This window comes from Macaca mulatta, chromosome 7, assembly GCF_049350105.2.
Source record: "Macaca mulatta isolate MMU2019108-1 chromosome 7, T2T-MMU8v2.0, whole genome shotgun sequence".
NCBI classification, from domain to species: Eukaryota; Metazoa; Chordata; class Mammalia; order Primates; family Cercopithecidae; genus Macaca; species Macaca mulatta.
This window is the reverse complement of record NC_133412.1, coordinates 37,704,851-37,726,002: the sequence shown is the minus strand read 5'-3', so window position 1 is coordinate 37,726,002 and position 21,152 is coordinate 37,704,851. Positions and strand designations below refer to the sequence as shown.

At 42.7% G+C, this 21,152-nt stretch overlaps 1 protein-coding gene across 3 annotated transcripts in view; it reads left to right on the top strand.

Moving 5' to 3' along the window:
• ANXA2 (annexin A2) overlaps positions 1 to 21,152 on the top strand; it is a 57,329-nt gene that overhangs the window by 24,172 nt on the left and 12,005 nt on the right. For all 3 annotated transcript variants that reach the window (XM_015142391.3, XM_001094593.5, XM_015142392.3), the window contains exons 3-5: positions 629 to 728; positions 16,323 to 16,417; positions 19,915 to 20,028. In XM_015142391.3, coding sequence (XP_014997877.1) covers positions 629 to 728; positions 16,323 to 16,417; positions 19,915 to 20,028 — 309 coding nt within the window. The remainder of the gene's footprint in view (positions 1 to 628; positions 729 to 16,322; positions 16,418 to 19,914; positions 20,029 to 21,152) is intronic.

Here is a 21,152-nt window from a genome sequence, read left to right as displayed (position 1 = left end):
TCTTCAGAGCCTTCCTGAGTAAATGGTGGCTTCAGGTCTCCAGCTTTGCATTGTCTACTTTTGAGCTCTCATGAAAAGTAAGATGAAAAGTTGAAATTGAGACAGCATATTCTAAACTAGCTGAGCCTTTGAAGAATTCTTTTTTTTTTTTTTTTTTTTTTTTTGAGACGGAGTCTCACGCTGTTGCCCAGGCTGGAGTGCAGTGGCGCGATCTTGGCTCACTGCAAGCTCCGCCTCCCGGGTTCCCGCCATTCTCCTGCCTCAGCCTCCTGAGTAGCTGGGACTTACAGGCGCCCGCCACCGCGCCCGGCTAATTTTTTGTATTTTTTAGTAGAGACGGGGTTTCACCGTGGTCTCGATCTCCTGACCTTGTGATCCGCCCGCCTCGGCCTCCCAAAGTGCTGGGATTACAGGCTTGAGCCACCGCGCCCGGCCTGAAGAATTCTTATTAGAAAAAATGAAATTACTTGCATGAAGTGTGATGGTGTGTTAATACCTACCTAGTTGCTTAGTATGAGAAGGATTTGAATTGTTAAAGGAAACAATAGGAAAACATATTAGGAATTGTTATTTCAACAAGAGAATTTTAAATGTGTGTCATTTGAGTATGTTTATCTTTTAACCTCAGCACTCTACACCCCCAAGTGCATATGGGTCAGTCAAAGCCTACACCAACTTTGATGCTGAGCGCGATGCTTTGAACATTGAAACAGCCATCAAGACCAAAGGTAGGTGATACATTTGTCCTCCTCTTGTCAGAGTCTTAATGAGACATTTTTGGTTGTCTCTTTATTCTCCCTCAAATTGCCATACATTGGTAATTTGAAATTGTCATTGAGCTTTAATGGAGTGGATCCAGGCCTGGCTCAACCCATGCCTCCTTTCCTTCCTTCCCTCCCTGCTTTCTTTCTTTCTTTTTCCTTCTCTCCTTCCCTCCTTTCTCCCTTTCTTCCTTCTCTCCTTCTTTCTCTTTCTCCCTCCTTCCTGCCCTTCCTCCCTCCCTCCCTCCCTTCCCTCCCTTCTTTCTTTCCTCCCTCCCTTCCTTTCTTTCCTCCCCTACCCCCCACTTTCTTCTCTTTGGAGAGATCTACAACATGAGATAGTATTTAAACCAAGTAGTGGTTAAAGGAAATCAGTCTGGGAGCCAGATCTGGTCCTAGGGGTATGTGTTTGGGTGCAGCTCTTCACTTTGAGGCTTCAGTCCCTCTTCTGCAAGGAAGAAGTTGGTCATGGTGGTCCCTAAGGGCATTTCTTGTTCCAAGTTCCCTTGAATTTAATTACATTTGCTGGAAAAATGCTGGGAAAATCTTACTGCATTGCTCTTAGATTGAGCTAGAGAGTGAAAAATTCAGACTTTTTTTTTTAAACCCCTGTAAGTTCTGCTGCTCCTTAGGCCTGGAGCTGGAATTAGAAGAGCTGTCAGAATGAGTATATTTCCTCAAGTTCTAGGATGAGTAAGAGAAGACCAGGAGGCATAAAAACCCTTCTCTTGAAATAAAGCAAATAAAGTGCCAATGGGTTAGGGTTGAGGAAGAGCTTCTTACTGTCATCATATTGTTTTCTGGGTCTACAAAATAGGATGTTCAGACTTTCTGGGCTTATATTAAATGAAGCAATCCTTGGAGTTGCCCCATCCCCTGAAAAATATTGCAGTTCTTGTGGTGACTTTTGTGATTCTCCACTTTTCCCCCCTTGGATAAAGCACTTCCTTTCACCATGAGGCCAGATTGGGATACAGACATGACCCAGCACAATTAGAGCTGCTGCTGGTTCATGCCCCAGTTAAAGAGCCATGTCACATTTTTCTCTTCTATGTACAGCGTTTTAGCTTACTGACACACTTAGTTCACAAACGGTTCATTGAAAGACTGAGAAACCTCAACCACGATGACCTGGGAACCTATAACTAGGATGATGTCCTGGTTTATGCCGGCGTATTTACTAATAGTGCACCTTACACTCTCAGAACCGTCTTATTTTGGAGGATACATTGTATGGTCACCTTTCCTAAAACCATGTGGAATCTGGTGACCTTGTTTCCAGAGACAGGAAGGAGAGTAGAAAAATCCATTTAACCTTCTATGGTTCTAAAAAGATGTGAGGATTTATTTGCATCATCTGCCTCAGGGAAACCCTATGTTCTGTGTGGTTGCTGTGGACCACCCCCCAGATGACTGTCTGCACAGCTGAAGGCAGAATAATGAAGCATCCAAATTAGACTTTTAACAAAAAAAAAAAAATCTCTTTTTTTTTTTTGAGATGGAGTTTCGTTCTTGTTGCCTAGTGCAATGGCGGGATCTCGGCTCACTGCAACCTCTGCCTCTCAGATTCAAGCAATTCTCCTGCTTCACCCTCCCTAGTAGTGGGGATTACAGGCACACACCACCATGCCCAGCTAATTTTGTGTTTTCAGTAGAGACAGGGTTTCTCCATGTTGGTCAGCCTGGTCTCAAACTCCCGACCTCAGGTGATCCGCCTGCCTCCGCCGCCCAACGTGTTGGGATTATAGGTGGAGCCATCTCGCCCAGCCCAAGCTTTTTTTTTTTTTTTTTTTTTTTTGGTGCTTTTAAATGACTGTTCTTGCCAGAAGTTACTAATCAGAAAATTAAACTACAATCTGCAGGGCTTGTTTCACTACAGTCAGTTCCAGTCAGTGGAGCATAGTAGATGAGAACGTGTGTGAGCCCAGGTTCAAATGCTGGCTCCACAGCTCACTCATTAGCCATCTGACTCGGAAAACACGGAACTGATAAGACTGAGTTTCCTTGCCTATAAAGGGGCGCTAATCAAAGTTCCCACCTCACGGGATTGTTGTGAAGTATGAAGCATTTAGCACGATGCCTGGCATATAGATGGTACTCAAAATATGTTACCTTAAAACACACACACACGTGCACACACATGCACATCCACCTCCTTGTGGTCTGCTTTCCTAAAACCCATGCTACTTCACTATTTAGATGTGCCTAGATTCATGTGGTTTCCCAACATGCCATTGCAGCAACCCTAAGTTTAGCAGTTAACTCATCTAGCAAAGATGGTGCTTTTCCCAAGCATGGGACAAAGACTTCTTTTGTCCCTGCGTGAGAAAGCACTTAGTGCACTGGAATGTAAAGATTGCGCAAATGAACTCTGGTCACAGCTGAAACTCTCATGGTAATAAAAATACCTTCAGGCCCTTTTGGAGTTAGTAGAAAAATACTCTAGTTTTTAGACAGAAACGTCTGGAGGGCTAAGGCTTAGATTCCAACATTCCAGTTTGATCAAAAGTAGCTGACATTATCATTATCATCATTGCAACTATTTATGAAATGCTCATTGTGGGCAGATATTGCACCAAGCACTTCAGGAACATTTATCTTAGGTGAACTTCAAAGTAACCTCTGATGTAGTATTCTATCATCCCCAGTTTTTGGGTGATTTAAGTCAGGATTAGTATGCCTGAGGTCTTTTGGCCTTGGATCAAACTGGGATTTGAACACAGCTCTGTCCACCCCTAGGCCTGTGTTCTTAGGCACCATGATGTAGCACCCACCTGTGAGGAGTGGATTTTTTTCATTGCCTTGAATTATTTTCAGATATGAAAAACATTGTGCATCTGTGGTCTTACTGACTTTCTATTAAGTCTCATATTTGTGGTCTAGCTTTAGATTCCCCATCTCCCTTTTTTTTTTTTTCCCCAGACTTAATGTCCAGTGAGTTTCACTTAGGACCACTTTTTATTATTTTATTTTTATTCATTTATTTTTTATTTTTTTTATTTTTTTTATTTTTTTTATTTTTTTTTTTTTGAGACAGAGTCTCACCCTGTCACCTGGGCTGGAGTGCAGTGGTGTCATCTCGGCTCACTGCAACCTCTGCCTCCCAGGTTCAAGCAGTTCTCTGCCTCAGCCTCCCGAGTAGCTGGGATTACAGGTATGCACCACCACGCCCGGCTAATTTTTGTATTTTTAGTAGAGAGGGGGTTTCACTGTCTTGGCCAGGCTGATCTGGAACTCCTGACCTTGTGATCCACTCGCCTTGGCCTCCCAAAGTGCTGGGATTACAGACGTGAGCCACCGCGCCTGGCCTATTTATTTGTTTACTTATTTTTATATATATATATATATATATATATATATATATATATTTTTTTTTTTTTAAGACAGAGTCTTACTTTGTCACCAGGCTGGAGTGCAGTGGCACAATCTCAGCTCACTGCATCCTCTGCTTCCCGGGTTCAAGCTACTCTCGTGCCTCAGCCTCCCAATTAGCTGGGAGTATAGGCATGTGCCTCCATGCCCAGCTAATTTTTGTATTTTTAGTAGAGACAGGATTTTGCCATCTTGGCCAGGCTGATCTCAAACTCCTGGCCTCAAGTGATCCACCGACCTCAGCCTCCCAAAGTGCTGGGATTACAGGCGTGAGACACCACACCCGGCCTACTTAACTTATTTTTGATGCTTAATGATTTTAGAGAGTAACTAGGTTTTGCAAGTCCATTGGTCCTTTAAAATAATTTCTAGATTGTTGGCATTGTTAAAACCCTAAATCCTTTTAGGAAACTATTGCGAAGAAAGAATATGACATTCATAAGAGCTCAGTGTTGATATTAGCATTGGTTATGATAGTGAAAAACCAGATACATCTTTTATTTGGGAAGTATGTCTTGAGGTATACTTCCCTATAATCATTAAGTAAAAGATTAAGTAAAACTGTAGTACATAAATAATGTGTAACTCCCTGTATTACATAGAATGTCTGCAGAACGTAGATAGGAAAAATAAAGTTTGTCAATAATTTTCAACATCTTTGTTGAGATACAGTTCATCTGCCATATGATTTGCCTATATAAAGTGTACATTTCAGTGTTTTTAGTAGTGTATTTGCAGAGTTGTGCAGCCATCACCACAGTAACTTCCCTAACACTCATTTTAACATCCATTCACCTTAAATGTGTCAGTTGCATCAAGAAATGGAAATGGAATAGTATATGCTATGTGATCACAACCACAGCGATTTTTTTTCTTTTTTTTCTTTTTGAGGTGGAGTCTTACTCTGTCACCCAGGCTGGAGTGCAGTGACACGATCTTGACTCACTGCAACCTCTGCCTCCTGACAGAACCCTCCTGGGTTCAACCAGTTCTCCTGTTTCAGCCTCTTGAGTAGCTGGGACCATAGGCGTGCACCATCACACCTGGCTGATTTTTGTATTTTTAGTAGAGAGAGGGTTTCACCATGTTGGCCAGGCTCCTCTCGAACTCCTGACCTCATGTGATCCTCCTGCCTTGGCCTCCCATGGTGCTGGGATTACAGGTGTGAGCCACCGTGCCTGGCCTACGATTTCTTTTAATCAAAAAAGAAAAAAGGCATTAGCAATGGAAACAGATGTACCTCACTTCATGGTGCTTCCTTTACTGCACTTTGTAGATGTTGTAGTTTTTACAAATTGAAGGTTTGTGACAATGCTATTCACTTTATGTATCTGTGCCAGCATTTTTTAGAAATAAAAGTATTTTTTAAATTTAGGTATGTATTGTTTTTACACATAATGCTATTACATAATATAATATAATATAATCACACTTTTGTATGCATTGGGAAACCAAAAAATTTGTGTGACTTACATTGTTGCTATATTTGCTTTATTGTGATGATCTGGATCCGAACCAGTAGTATCTCTGAGGTATGCCTGTATATGGAATTGTGGGCAATTGATCCTTTTCTTTTCTTGCGCTTTCAGTATATTCTGTATTTCTGTATTTTGCAAATTTTCTATGATGACCTGTATTACTTTCATAGTGGAAGGCAGTAAACTTAATTAAAAACAAAAATGAAGTCATTCATTGGAAAGGATAACAACCCTTTTGTTCTTTTCTCCTTCTCGTTGATATTATTAGATACTGGATAACTAAAACCACTTAAAAATGAGCTAATTAAGATCTTACCTTCTTTTTTTTAGAATGCCTTTTACCTTAAGTGTCATTAAGAAGCTTATACCACACCTTGGCCCCACTCCCACCTCAAACCCTTCCTCGGGAAGACACAATACTAAGTAGTTGGTGTTTCCTTGACATCAAAGGACGTGGTATAAACCTCAAGTGTTGATAGAAACAAAAGCCAAAGGACCATGTGACGATGACTGTCTGGGCCTCTTTCTCTCCTAGATGGGGGTAGCCACATGTCTACATGTGTATATGAGTGTGCCGGGATGTTACCCGCTCCATGTGACATTCCATTGATTTCCCTGTGGTCTGTGGACTCTCAGGAAGAAGAGCTGGGAGCAGGCCACCTTGGAGGAGTCTTAATCAGCTGCTGTTGAGTACATGGATGGTGCACAGGAGCAGGCCTGGAGTGGGATGATGGCTAGGAGGGCAGAGCTGGTCAGAGACCTGTTGGGGAGCACTGCCTGCCATGGCCAGGGCATGGCTGCAGGAGTCATGAAGGCTGTTCTCACAGATGAGCTGTCAGTCACACCTGCTCTTCTTGGTTTAGCTCCTCACTCACAGCCCTCTGTTAGAGGGGAGAGACTACTTTTCTCAGCCAGGCTGCCTCCTGGCACCCTCGAGAGAATATATTCCTAATTGCTGCGCTCAACTGAATGAATATACCTCCAGGTGTGCAGACAAAAACAAAAAAAACCGTCCTGGATCACTTTCCAGTGCTTGGGAAGTGGCTCTTATTCACCCCTTCCCCTAACTCTTGTCACCCCTCTCCTGTGAGCTGTTATGGTATCTTTTTTTTTTTTCTTTGAGATGGAGTTTTGCTCTTGTTGCCCAGGCTGGAGTGCAGCGCACAATCTCGGCTCACTGCAACCTGTGCCTTCTGGGTTCAAGCGATTCTTCTGCCTCAGCCTCCCAAGTAGCTGGGATTACAGGCACGTGCCACCACGCCCAGCTAATTTTTTTTTTTTTTCATTTTTAATAGAGATGGGGTTTCTCTGTGTTGGTCATGCTGGTCTTGAGCTCCTCACCTCAGGTGATCCACCTGCCGCGGCCTCCCAAAGTGCTGGGATTACAGGCATGAGCCACCATGCCCGGCCTATGGCATCTGTCTTCTAAGGGACCTCCCTGCTTCAGCCTTTACAGAGTATGTTTCTTTTTTTTGACACGGAGTCTCGCTCTGTCGCCCAGGCTGGAGTGCAGTGGCCGGATCTCAGCTCACTGCAAGCTCCGCCCCCCGGGTTCACGCCATTCTCCTGCCTCAGCCTCCCGAGTAGGTGGGACTACAGGCACCCGCCACCAAGCCAGGCTAATTTTTTTGGATTTTTTTAGTAGAGACGGGGTTTCACGGTGTTAGCCAGGATGGTCTTGATCTTCTAACCTCGTGATTCGCCCGCCTGAGCCTCCCAAAGTGCTGAGATTACAGGCGTGAGCCACGGCGCCTGGCCTATAGAATATCTTTCTAGCTTCATCTCTAGCTCTGTTCACGGCCCTCTACGGAGCACGCCTCTGCCTTTGTTCTTTGAGGAGCATGCAGCCTCCTTCCTCCCCACCTCAAACATCCCACAGTTCCCACTCACCTCTCGGTCCGGGCCAGTGCACAGCATCAACAAGCTTTTTCTGAGAAGGCAGAACCAGCTATTTTTTGGTCTGTGTTCTCATCATACTCTACATATTGTGCTTATGAGAAGGGGGGAGAAGCACAATACTCCTAAAATCAAAATAAGTCTGCTTTGTTTCTAATTTGAAGGCATCTCAGTATTTTTTGCCTATGCTGCCTAAACCAAATGCAGGATTGTTTTGTGTATGCGCCGGCTTGAGGTAGACTATATGATGACTTACCTTAATTTATGTCTAGTTAGAAACTGAGTAAAGTCATGCAAAAGTAGTAATACTGCTTAATTAACAAGAGGTTGCTGAGACTTAATCTGTAGGAGTCTCTTGGTTTAGATTGGCCTTGGGTTAAATATATACTGTGGCGTGTACAACACAGCTGTGAATGGTTTACCATATGGGTCCAAATAACTAGAAAGGAAAGTCAGCTAAATTAGAAAAGGATGAATCTAGACTCCAGAAAATAGATTGTAATTAGCAGCAGCACAACCCCAGAGTTAGCGTAAGTGCCAATAAACTGGTACAGCTTTGGTCTCTCTCTGGAAGGGGAGGGTAATGAGTTGCCCTGTTATTATTGCCAGTTTTGATTTTAGCAGTATTTGTGTTCTCCGGAAGGGATGCAAAAGCCGGTGATTTTTTCCCCCCTTTCTCAGAAGCGCAAGTATGGAAGCATAACTGCACCAAGTTTTGCACTTATTTTTTTCTTATAGTTTTAAAATAGAACTGCTTAAGATTTCTGTGGCCAAAAGACTGACATCCCATGCCACTGCAGAACACGCCAGGATGGATATTTTTGGTTTCACCTGCACACCAGGTATATTCATTTGGCTGAGCAGAACAATTAGAAATATATTCTCTTAAGGGTGCCAGGAGGCAGACTGGCTGGGAAAAGTAGCCTCTCTCCTCTAACACAGGGCTGCAAGTGAGGAGCTAAACCAAGAATAGGTCTGAGTGTGAGCTCTTCTGTGACTCGTGTAGCCCAGGGCCCTCTCACCCTCCTGGAAGGGAATGGACCCTTCCCAGTTGCTGAGGCCTTTCTCTGTGTTCACGTTTACTTTAGACTGACTTCTCATCTTACAGCAGTGCTGGGAACAAAGAGGCCAGTGCTGAGTCACAGCCGCTCTGACTCTGCCAGCACAGATTTTCTTTGTAATGATATTTGTCTATGTAGCTATGTAGGTGCCAGACCCGAGCCAGGTAGCTATCAAACACTGGAAAAGGAGTCCCTGGAGCTTTTCTAATTGTAGGCATCAGCTTTCATCACCTGCCTCTCTTCAGCTCTTTCTTTTTTTTAAAAAAAAACAAAACTGTTACCTCTTTTCCCTGAGGAAATCCAAATACCAGTTTCACCCAGGGACAATGGCCGTAACTGGATTCTAATCTGGTGTCAGCAACGCCAAGAAAGTTCTCCACTGTCAAGTGAGTTAAGGGTGGCTCTGTTGGTTTCTCTCGCATCTGTTCACATTTTTTTATTTTCTGTCCCATGAGGCTGACGGAGTAACGGGGCACAATACAGTGCTTGCATTTTATGTATGTTCCTTCACTGACGATTTGATTTGGATCTTGAGCAGTGGTATACTTTGTGTTTTCTTGCTGGTCTTGTAGCTTATTTCAGAAATATAATTCTGCATGGAAGGCAGACAAGGTTCTAGATTATTCAAGTAGCCGGTGAGATTACCAAGACAATGATACCTTAAATCCTTTCTAAGGAACTCAGTTGAAGTGAGATCAAAGCAGAATGGAAAAAGAAGAAATTTGATTTTTGGACCAAAACCACTTCTTAGGCACTTAGGTAAACCCTGCTTTCCGTGAGTTGGGACTGTGTGCCCAGCTGTGCCAGACTTGGGAGAGGCACCAAACTCCCCTGTCTCCCTTCACCCTGCGCAAAGCCTACTTTCTCCCCCGTCTCTCGGCGGCTGCCAGAGTTTGTCGTGTAACTGGACTGCTCATCCATGTGCGTCAATGGCAAACATGTTCTCTTTCTTTGCCCCATATTTCAGATAGAAATTCAAACGCAAGCAGGGGCCAGGCTTGTGACAGAGAAGCTGAATGAAGGCAGTAGATGTGTTTCTAGATGTTAACTCAGCCAGTCTTTTCTGCATCCTGGTAAAATAAGTATTATCACATCTCTGTTCTATGGGGTGAGATGCCTAGGCCTAGGGAGGGAACTAATGTGCCCCAGGATCTCACAGGTCTGAGTCCTGTGGAGTTTCCAGAGCACTACATTGTGGCTGCTACTTATCTGGAGGGGCCTCCCCTGGCGTCTGTCAGCCAGCTGGGTGTCCTGTCTTGGTGAGAGACGCTCTGGAGACAGTGCTCGCTTGTGCTGGATGACCCAGAGGGGCAACTTTGATAGCAGGGGTTCCGGGCCAGCCAGCACCATGGTGAAGGTGCTTTGGGTAGTCCTATGGCTAGAGGGGAGCTTTTCTTTCCCTAAAATTTCTCCCAGTAGGTGGGTGACTGGCTGGCATACTAGGCTTGTTGGGAAGGCCTACCTCCCTCTGCCGAGTTAGTAATGTCTCTCCTCAGAAGAGAGTCTTCTAGCTCTTTCTGTTGAAAAAAACCTCAGCTGGGTTATCCCTTTAGTGGCCATGCATTATTACCAGGTGGAAAATCATTACCTACAGATTACCAAGTGTAAGTGCATTTGTATGTAAAAATTTCAGCCCAGTTCTCTACACATTTGACACATTATTGTCCCATATCCTTTATAGGAGCTAGATGGTGGAGCGTGGTATGAAAAAGTATCAGAGTATAATTTTAAAAAGGTACAGACTTGACTCATAGGATAAACATGTATTAAACATTTATTTAACACATTGAGGTAAGGCTGGTTCAGAGGGAATTTGAGATACTGGATGTTGGTAAGTGTTGAGAAAAGAATGTTGGAATAAGATTGTTGTGCCAGGCTGGGTGTAGTGGCTCTTGTCTGTAATCCCAGCAGGCAGGAGGGCCTGGGCAACAAAGGGAGACCTCATCTCTAAAAAACATTTTTAAAAATTAGCTGGGCGTTGGTGGTGAGTGCCTGTGCTTCCAGCTACTCAGGAGGCTGAGGCAGGAGGATCATTTGGGCCCAGGAGGTCGAGGCTACAGTGAGCCATGGTTGTACCACTGTGCTCCAGCCTGGTCAACAAAGTGAGAGACCCTGTTTAAAAAAAAAAAGAAAGATTGTTGAGCTATATACAAGACTATTCATGTTCTATAGGGCAGTGAAGCCACAGCCTTTGGGGTTATCCTTTCTACTGGACCACAATCTACAAGTTAACATGTAACCCTGCAGAGTGTATGCCCAAATCAGTAGAAAGTAGCATGTCAGGTAAGACAGGTCCCTTGAGCATGAGTCTTTGGGTCTGTGAGATAGTGCTTCAGCACATACCTGGAGGATATGCTGTCTTCCTCTTGCTTTATTTTCAAGTTTTGCATAATTTTCTATCATAGGAGGCAGAGTTGCCCAGTGCAGTGAGCCAAGGTCTTTAGTCCTGGTTTGAATCTCAGCCCCGCAAGTGTCTTGCTTGTGTGACCTTGGGCGAGTCTCTGCCTTCTGTGAGCATTGGTTTCCTCATTAGTACAACCGGGATGACAGTGGCACCCACCTTAGATAGGTGTGGTGAGAATTACATGATAGAATATGGGCATCTGATAAAAATGCCTGGCACATAGTAGGTGCCTAGTAAAAAGTTATTATTATTTTGAGATGGAGTTTCGCTCTCGTTGCCCAGGCTGGAGTGCAATGGCACGATCTCAGCTCACTGCAACCTCCGCCTCCTGGGTTCAAGCGATTCTCCTGCCTCAGCCTCCCGAGTAGCTAGGATTACAGGCGTGCACCACCACACCTGGCTAATTTTGTATTTTTAGTAGAGACGGGGTTTCTCCATGTTGGTCAGGCTGATCTCAAACTCCTGACCTCGTGATCCGCCGACCTTGGCCTCCCAAAGTGCTAGGATTACAGGCGTGAGCCACAAGGTTACTATTATTATAATAATAAGGCAAAAGGTTACTATTATTGTAATAAATGAACTATGTCCACATGTACACACCCATAGCTCTGTGGCGCTGTCCTGTCTTTGTGGCATGCCTCTGACCTTCTTTTTGTAAAGATGATTTTTTTCTCAGCTTTGATACTTGTATGCTCAGTAATCTTAAGTCGTGGTCTTCCCCATAATCTAGGTAAGGAGAGGATCTGGACAGTTTTCCTTTGTTTTCCAAGTCAGCCCCCACCCTCCTGAGACCTTCATCAAACACAAATGAAATCCATTTTCTTTGTGCATTCAGTGTGTCTCGGCAGATGTGAGTCAGCATCCTGTTCAGAACGGCTGTTGGTGCCTTGCCATGGACAATAAAGACACACATTTTCCATGGAATGCCAGGCGCTGGAGCTGACTTGGGGTTTCCACCCGCCGAGAGGAGGAGGAAACTCCAGGAGGCTGATTTTGTGGTTTTGGATGCAGCCATCATTTTAAACTGCCAATGTTCTCTATGCTTGAAAAATACAGTAAATGATTTATGGGACCCAGGACCCCCAGGTGTCTCCTGGCACCCTGCTGTCAGCAGCGCCTCCCCGTGGCATTCCCTTGGCAAAGCTGTTGCTTCAGATTAACTGGCATTTGGAACAGTGACTGACCTCTGGGGTACCCATGATCCAAGTGTTGAAAATATTGTTGTAGTTAGCTAATTAGATTAGCTGGCTATTTTTGTTCAAGGAGTAAATGCTTAAAGACTTCCTTGTGCTGTTTCCCATCAGGAGCCAAATACGTTTGTGTCTTGGTTCCTCACCAATGTTGGAAAAGTGTAACTTCTTTAGTTTTGAAAAAAAAATTGTAAAACATCTGCCTGAATTACAGAATTCACGTTTTCATCCACATTCTGTGGGATCACCGTATCCACATCACTCTTCCTTGTGGAGAGGCTTTGCTTAGATGACTTTGTGATCACTCACATCAGACACAGGAGGAAGAGGATGGAAAAGGAAGTGTTATTCAGGTTTTCTGTTTCTTCTTTATGCCCTTGCCCCACCCACACGGTTTCTTTAGACCCTGGGCCCTTCCGCCCAGCAAACACTTCCTTAAGCTCTGGAACACGACAGGTCAGAGAGTATAAATCAAGGAAGGCAGAGCCCCATCTCCCGGGCATCTGGCACTATATTTAGAGCTTTTCTGGTGTCCTGGCACTGTCTGTGCACTGTTGATGATGATTGTGCTGACATAAGTATTCGAGGTTCCGTCTGAGTCCTTCAGTTGCATCCTGGGTAGAAATGGTGAGTAACCGGATGACCTTTGTAGCCTCAACCTGTACTGAATAATTTTTCACAGGAATAAATGGCCTCACCAATTACAATAGCAGGGCAAGAGGAAGCAGCAGTGTTCTAGAGATAAGATGGTTCAATCCCATTTGAAGATGCATGTATTTGGTATTGCAATATAGGACATGATTTAAGTGGCTTTGACTAGGCAGTTGATCCTGGCTTCATGATTTTTTCCTCTTTCCAGTTCAGTTTGAAACATGCAGACAATGGTATGGGAGAAATAGGTGATGCAGGTGAGGTTCTTGGGCAGGGCGGTGGAACGGGAGTCTTCTACTTGCAGAAATAGCCTCCATTTCATTTCCTTGTAGTTAGTGGCGTTAGCACTTGTGCAATGCATTACGGCTGTTCACTTGTAAAGTCCCAGCACGTTAGATACTGCCTCTCAGCTGGCTGTTAGCTTGGTAAATAATTTAGGTAAAATACATTTCGATTCCTTCAGACTATGGTTGTTGCTGCCTCCTAGGTAAGATTCAGGTTAACCACCCAGGCTCTTTATGGGGATTTCCAGTAATTGGATTAAATTCTATCTCTGCTGGCTGGACACTTAGCTGCTATGGAAAGAAAGGCAGAAAGCTGTTTCGTTGACTAAGAGTGCGGTACTGCATCACAGCTTGTGGAGTGAACTCTTTAGATATTACTTCTTACCTGGGTTGTTTGGGCAGAAGTAAGCACTTCTTTCCCTAAAATTGTAGTCGACCCTGTACCTCACAAAAGCAGTTGGTAGAAGTAACACAGAAGTCTTTTAGATAGGTAGATTTCTCAAGACGTTTCCATTTCCCACCCGTGGTTATCATTTTCTGTTGGTGATTCTCAAATAAGGAATTACTGGGGAGCTTGTTGAAGTGCTGCTTCCTGGGTCCCAAGTTCTAGAGAGCTTACTTACTAGTTCTCAGGTAAGGCCCAAGGGACTGTGTTTGTAATAAATGCTTCATGTGATTTTAATGCAGGTAGGCCAGGAACCACATTCTGACCCAAACACAGACTTTGCATTTGTTTTTAAGAGAGAATACTTTTTCATGGGTCAGTGTTCTTGGTGTGCATTCAGGCCAGCCGCCCCTAGGTTGACTTCTGAAAGTATTAGAATTGAGGTTAGAGGATAGAATTGTGTTTTGTGATTGGTTCTTCAGCATTTTCAGTTGGTGGGTAATAAAATTAAGTACAAAGCAAAACACATTAATAAGCAAGTGGTTTTCCTGATATAAAGCTAGAGCCATAGAATTTTGAGACAGAGCAAGAGAGCAAACAAACAAGCGAACACATGTGTGGGTAGGCATGCAGGCACAGCAGCCCGGGCCTATGTCCACTTTGTGGATATTTTAGAGTCTTTGAATTAATCTCCTCTGCCTGTTCCTAATTGAAACAAAATATAAGTTAAAAATTATATCCATTAGTGTTTTCTGGAAGCAGAATTTGGGGGTCATTGTTCAAGCCCCCTTACTTGTGCCAATATAGAAGCTGAGACCCCGGGAGAACAAATGTTCACACACACAACACATGCGGGGATGGGCTGCAGTCACTCTGAGCCTTAGAGCCTCCGCTTAGGAAACAGAGAAGTCACTATCCCCGCTTGGTTGTTATGAGGATCAAATAAGATAACTTGTCTTACGATGTTTGGAAACTGAAGAGAATGATATAGATGTAATTCCTAATTATTATGCATACTGTGTTTTCTTCTAACTGAAGTATTTAGAGCTATACAGGGACTCTGTTGAAGTGAAGTCACTAGTTGATTCTAGAGCAATGACTGCCTGCCACTCGCTGGGTATTTAAAAAAAACCCATTTATGGTCATTATGGTGAACTTTGGAAGTACAGATAATCAAAAGAAAGAAAATTTAAAATTATATATAATCCCAACACTCAGATGATAACTATTACAATTTTGATATAGAGATGTCTAGATATTTTCTTATACATGCATACACATTTTACAAAAATGAGAGTATACTGAGCATACTGCTTTGCAACCTTTTTTTTTTTTTTTAACAGTACCTCTATTGTGGATATTTTCCAACATTATTTAATACTTCTATGCCATCATTTAAAATGACTGCATAGTATCCCATTATATGGAAAAAAGAACATTTAATCAGCCTTTTATTGGACACAGGTGTTTTTCCTAACTTTACTTTTCAATATTATGTACAGTGCTGAAATAAGCATCTTTGAAGCTGAATCTCATATCCAGCAATTGGATTTCTGTGTTTACCTTGGCTACTCTAAAAATCAGAGCTAAAGTTATAGATGCTACAGTTAAGATAGCCAGCATATTGATATGGACTTGCTTTGAAATGAGCAGATACATTTTAAAAAGTTATTTATTTTTATACCCAGAAATTCTAACTTTATACTTTTTGATCTGACACACTTGAGAATTGAAAATACTTCCTCTGTCAATCTGCTGTTTGTTTTTGTCTCAGGCATTACAGTTTTGACCTTTCTGTTTCTTCAGGACTCCTCTGATTTTCTTCAGGCCAAGCCGTTTGTAGTTTGCAAGTGACCTTGTAGGTTTAGCGACTCTATTCTCTCACCCAAGAATTACTTATCCGGTTATGGCAAAGACTCTTTCTTTTATTAAACAAAGTTAATAATCAGTCGGGAGAGAGACTTTTCACATTCTGAATTTACAAACTCTGCTTTCTTAAGTTAAATGGCATGTTAGGAGTATTTCTGATATAAAATTGGAAACTTTCAGACACCAGAAGGCATTGCTTATCTTTGTAAATACACATGTTCCAATTAAAATAGGTACTAAAATATTTTGGTGGCACTTCAAAACTCCCAATTTAGATTTAATTTAGATTAAAACACTTACTCTTTTTAATAAAGTTATAAAATTGATTATTAAAATTGCCTATTGAAGATTAAAAGCAGTGGAACATTTATTTTCCTTACACAACAATTTTGTCTTCAATAAGTATGATTGCATTAATCAATTATGCTATGAAAATACAACTGCCATATTAAATCTGACTCATTTGTCATGACAGTTTTTATAATTATAGAAATTATACCTAGCAGCTTATATAGCCATAATCCTGCAATAAATATAAATAATTATCTTTATTAATTCAGTTTGCAGTTACTCTCTATTAAATCCCGAGTTAAATGGCAATTTGGGGACCTTCATTTAAAATCCTACTAAATCTCTGTTGTTCCATCTGACTGCCAGAGCCCCACATATGCACCTCCTACTGTTGATTCCAGAAACCAATTTATGAATAAAATCGTTTTTAAACCACAAATATTTAAAAGGTCCATTTAAGCTTGAGGTTTGAGGCTCTCAGGAAAAAAAGGAAAGAGAGTGTACACATTGGGTAGAGGATGCTGACAAAAGAACTGGAACAAATCTCGGTGTCTTGGTATTTCCATTTGAAAAACAGTATAGAAACTTCAGTTTGAAAAACTCTGCTTGACACCTTCTATGTAAGCCCAAAACACTAGAGTATATGGTTGAGTAACGATTAACAACTTGTATTTCCGTAGGTGTGGATGAGGTCACCATTGTCAACATTTTGACCAACCGCAGCAATGCACAGAGACAGGATATTGCCTTCGCCTACCAGAGAAGGACCAAAAAGGTACAGGCAATTCCAAGGATGGAGGGCATTTCTTGTTGAATTTTTATTTCCTCAGACATTGCTTTTTCTTTTCATGAATTGTGGCTCTCATGAGCAAAGACTTCTGGGACCATTGGATATCTAAGATTTTCTTTTTAAATCCTGGTAAGAGTCACTGCACGTGTGTGTGTGTGTGTGTGTGCACGACACACAAACACATGTGGCCTTTAGAGCAGCTATCCCCAACGTTTTTGGCACCAGGGACTGGTTTTGTGGAAGACAATTTTTCCATGGATGGGATGGGGAGGGATGGTTTTGGGATGAAACTGTTCCACTGTAGGTCATCAGGCATTAGACTCTCATAAGGAGTGTATAACATAGATCCCTCGCATGTGCGGTTCACAGTAGGGTTTGCACTTCTATGAGAATCTAATGCCACCGTTGATCTGAGAGGAGGCAGAGCGCAGGTGGTCATGCTCGCTTTAGAGTGCTTGGGAGCTCCTGTATAAGGACAGTACCCTCCTCCAACCCAGGCTACCTGGAGGGAGAACTTCTGGGAATAGAAAGTTAGGAATAGGGAACGACAGCAACAGGCACCATTTATTGAGTGCTTACTTTGGACCAGGCACTGTGCTCAGTTTTCTACATGTAGCAACTCCGTTTCATCTTTCTGACTTCTGCTGGTTCTTGATAAGATGTTTCTAATTTAATTTTAGGACACTAGCCTCCACTGAGTGTTGATCCTAACAAGCTCCTCTCATTTAAACAATATACACTTGAATTCTTAAGCGTTTTGCAACGAGTGGGCTTAGTTGGCAGTTCATTTGGTCTGCAAAGCTATCTTCAACATGCCGTGCTCCTACTATTTAAAGGGTCTTTGTGTGCTTTTTCCCTTTGCTTGTCCACTAGTGGTTAAGAAACAACCAGTGCGTGTTCGTCCTTTATTTTGTCAGTTTTAGGAAATTTTATTTTTAAGGATGTGCTGCTTTATTTTTAACTTCTTGCTATTAAAAGCTTTTGATTTATTCTTGGACAGTGCAGTAAGTGTGGCTTCCTGCAGCTCCCATCTGACTTATGGCTTTCACTCGTAGCCACAGTGGAGGTGAGCTGGAAGGATTCTAGAAGAGACATTTCTGCTCTTGGGATTGACATGACCAGCAGGGTCCTGGGAGTTGCAGGTCAAGTCTTGCTACACTTCCATTCCCCGCACTCTAAACAGTTGGAAAGGACACAAATAGGAAAGCATTTGGCTTCTTTCATCTCATGTGCATTAAAATTCTTCTTTCTCTAGACGTATATTAATCTTCTGTAGTGAGGCGTAGAGGGGAGTGCTTTCTTTCTCCAGCTTTCCAAGAGGGTTTGTGAGCTGGTTAGAGCCAAGTTCCCATTGGAACAGAAGGCTCATCTCTGGACAGCATGCGCAAAAATTGATCTTTCAGCTGTCACTGACAGAGTCTGGTCTTGGAATACATTTGGGTGCGTACACACAAACATAGAAGCCTGGAACCTTTTTTTTTTTTTTTTTTTTTTTTTTTTTTTTTTTTGAGACAGGGTCTTGCTCTGTCATCCAGGCTTGATTGCAGTGGTATGATTCAGGTTACTGCAACTTCTGCCATGTGGACTCAAATGATTCACCTCTGCCTCCCAAACTGCTGGGATTACAGTCATAAGCCACCACACCCAAAACCTAGATACTGCTTTTAGATTAGATATATGGAGAACAAAGCTCCCATGTACCCTCTTGGAGAGAAGATATTACCAGAATTACGATGAGGTCCCAAGATCTCACAGGCTTTGCTGTGTGCTGGGGACAGCTCACCATCTTTCTAATTCTTGACTCTCAGCCTTAGGCCAAGGAGAATTATATATCTTTTATAAAAGATAATGTAAACTACTTGAGATAGTTTCAAGTGAAGCAATTGGCTGTTTGTGAAATAAAGAAAGTCTGTGAAATAAGGAAGATTTGTGTTGCAGAGTTATTTAGGTATACGGGCTGCGGCTGCCCAGGTGATGAGCTTGAAGAACCTGGGCCCAGCTAGCAGAGCGGAGAGGAGCTGGGAGGGACAGCTGCTTTTACGATTCTTTCATGTTCTAGCAGACGCCAGATGCGAGGCTTCTCCTTACAGGGAATGGTTATGTTTTGTTTATCATAGATTTCTGGAGTTTTTGTTTAGTTTTTGTTAAATGCAAAGCTCTGTGCTGGACATTGTGAGAACCAGGAAGTTGAACGCCCATAAGGAGTTTAGAATAGAAGTAGAAGAAGTCAGTAGGTGCCCAAATGCTATTTGAGGTTTGAACAGAGAATGGGTAGAGGGGAGTGTCAAGGGTAGGCTAAGTTTGGAGTTACCTAACCTCAAAGTTCCAAACTGGGAGACTGGTGTTATAATTGGGAGCTATTGCTTTTACAGTCCTCTCCTAAGTGCCATGTGTTCCCAGGACATTGGGAAGCAGGAAGAAATGGGTGGCGAAAGGCTTGGGCCAGATGGCTTCTAAGATCCTTCTAACACTTTTGATATCACGAATGATTCAAGATGGTTGTCTCTGAAGCAGGCTGAAAATCACCTCTCGTATCCTGCAAGTACCTCTAGGGGCTAAGTTTTGTGGATGCCACGGGTGCTCTTAGAAAGCAAGGAGAGAAAGAAAGAAGAGAGAGAAGAGAAAGGAAAAAGTGAAAAGAAGAACTTTATTTCAGTAGGAGGTTTCAGTCATCAGCCATGATTTGTAGGAAGTTTAGCCCGAGGAAGCATCGCTAAAAGCCACATTGAGTTGGGGTGTCTGTCTACATACATGGGTGCTGACCAGACCTCTGACTTAAATTTCTGTGTTCATGGTGACAGTGGAACCCTTAAGAAATTATATGCAGCAGCGAATTCAAGGGGGCCAATTCGGAGGTGTTAGTTTCCTATCACTTCCGTTAAACACGGTCCCAGTTTGGTGTGGACAAAGAGCTATTTTCTCAGTATTAGATACAGTGTTTTGCATAGGAAAGTTTCATGACCTCACTTCCAACTGTGCTGGGGCCTCTGGTTCCTTCTGGAGACTTTGAGGAGCTGCTGCTGGACTGGCTGCCCCCATGTCTTTTACAGTATATCAGCAGGCCACAAGATCTGCTTCCCAGGAGGCTGTCTGCTTGAACACCTCCTCCTTAGCAGGGACCTTGATCTCGGAAAGTGTCCTGCCTTCCACAGGGTGTTACCGCTTTCAAGCATGTTGCAAAGTGCCTGCACTCTCACAGCTTTCTGAGGAATCATATACGACTCCAGTTTCCTTTTATTGACTGGGGAAGAAGGCAAAATTAACTTGGATTTTAAGGAATTTCGTTAAAGCAAAGCCCGATGTTTATGTTTCTGAGATGTGGGTCTGTTGAAGGGAATGCAGTTGAGGGCGTTTGACCCAAGACTCTGGAGTAGTCAAAGACTCATAACCTGCTTCACAAAAAGATCCCTTTTACTTTTGTTTTACTCACCAGTTTTAAAGTAAAATAAATATTTTCCTCATGATTGCCTGTTTTCTTGAAGGAACTTGCATCAGCACTGAAGTCAGCCTTATCTGGCCACCTGGAGACGGTGATTTTGGGCCTATTGAAGACACCTGCTCAGTATGACGCTTCTGAGCTAAAAGCTTCCATGAAGGTAAATGCGTGTGAGATGTCATCTCTGTCAAATCTGCTATTAATTTTGTGAATTACAGCTTTCTGAGTGTAATTTGGTGATTTTCAGTTTTCTTGAATTCTCATTTGGAACCATTTTTTAAAAATGAACTGAAGTTATACGTCTCAGGATTTGTACCAAAAATATTTCAATTACTTGTTTTAAGACTGTAAAGACATTTTATGATGCTGAGAAGTCAGTTACCAGCTGCTACTACTCAGCACCTGGGCAATTGGAATACCATTTGGGCAAACTACTTCCTTGATTACACTTCCTTCTTTAAAAAGATATGTTGTGATATTAAGGCAAGAAAAAAAACCTCATCTTTTGTTAAGTGAAGCTTGCAAATTCTGCCCATCCTTTCGTGGGTGTTTCTTCCTCCCATATTCTGTCAGTACCATTTGTTTCAAATTCGGGCAGAATCAGAACATCATAGTGCACATGAGGGGTAATTTCAGTTGATGAATCGTACCTCAGTCGTACCTCTGTGAAGTGTCACGTTATCTTTTATGTTTTTCTTTTGTAAAGTTCTTTTGAACCTGGAATTTTTGGTTAAATTAAGTAAAAATTCTAGATTGGAAACCTCCTGAACTTTGTGCATACCTAAAACATCAAGTTTTTTGTTTTGTTTTGTTTTTTGAGACGGAGTTTCGCTCTTGTTGCCCAGGCTGGAGTGTAATGGCGCGATCTCCGCTCACTGCAACCTCTGCTTCCCGGGTTCAAGTGATTCTCTTGCCTCAGCATCCCGAGTAGCTGGGATTACTGGCATGTGCAACTACTCCCGGCTAATTTTGTATTTTTAGTAGAGACAGGATTTCTCCATGTTGGTCAGGCTGGTCTCGAACTCCTGACCTCAGGTGATCTGCCCACCTTGGCCTCCCAAAGTGCTGGGATTACAGGCATGAGCCACCGTGCCTGGCCAACATCAAGTTTTATATAAATGCAATGGATGTACACACATAAATGTATGTTACTGCAACACATTTGGACCCTTTTCCTAGTGTGGGTCTGCAGCATTTGAACAGTCCGACACTGCCCTCTGCTGATATACATGGGTAAAGTCTGCGCTGTAGGGGGGAAGCCATATGTCTGATTTTTTAATTCTG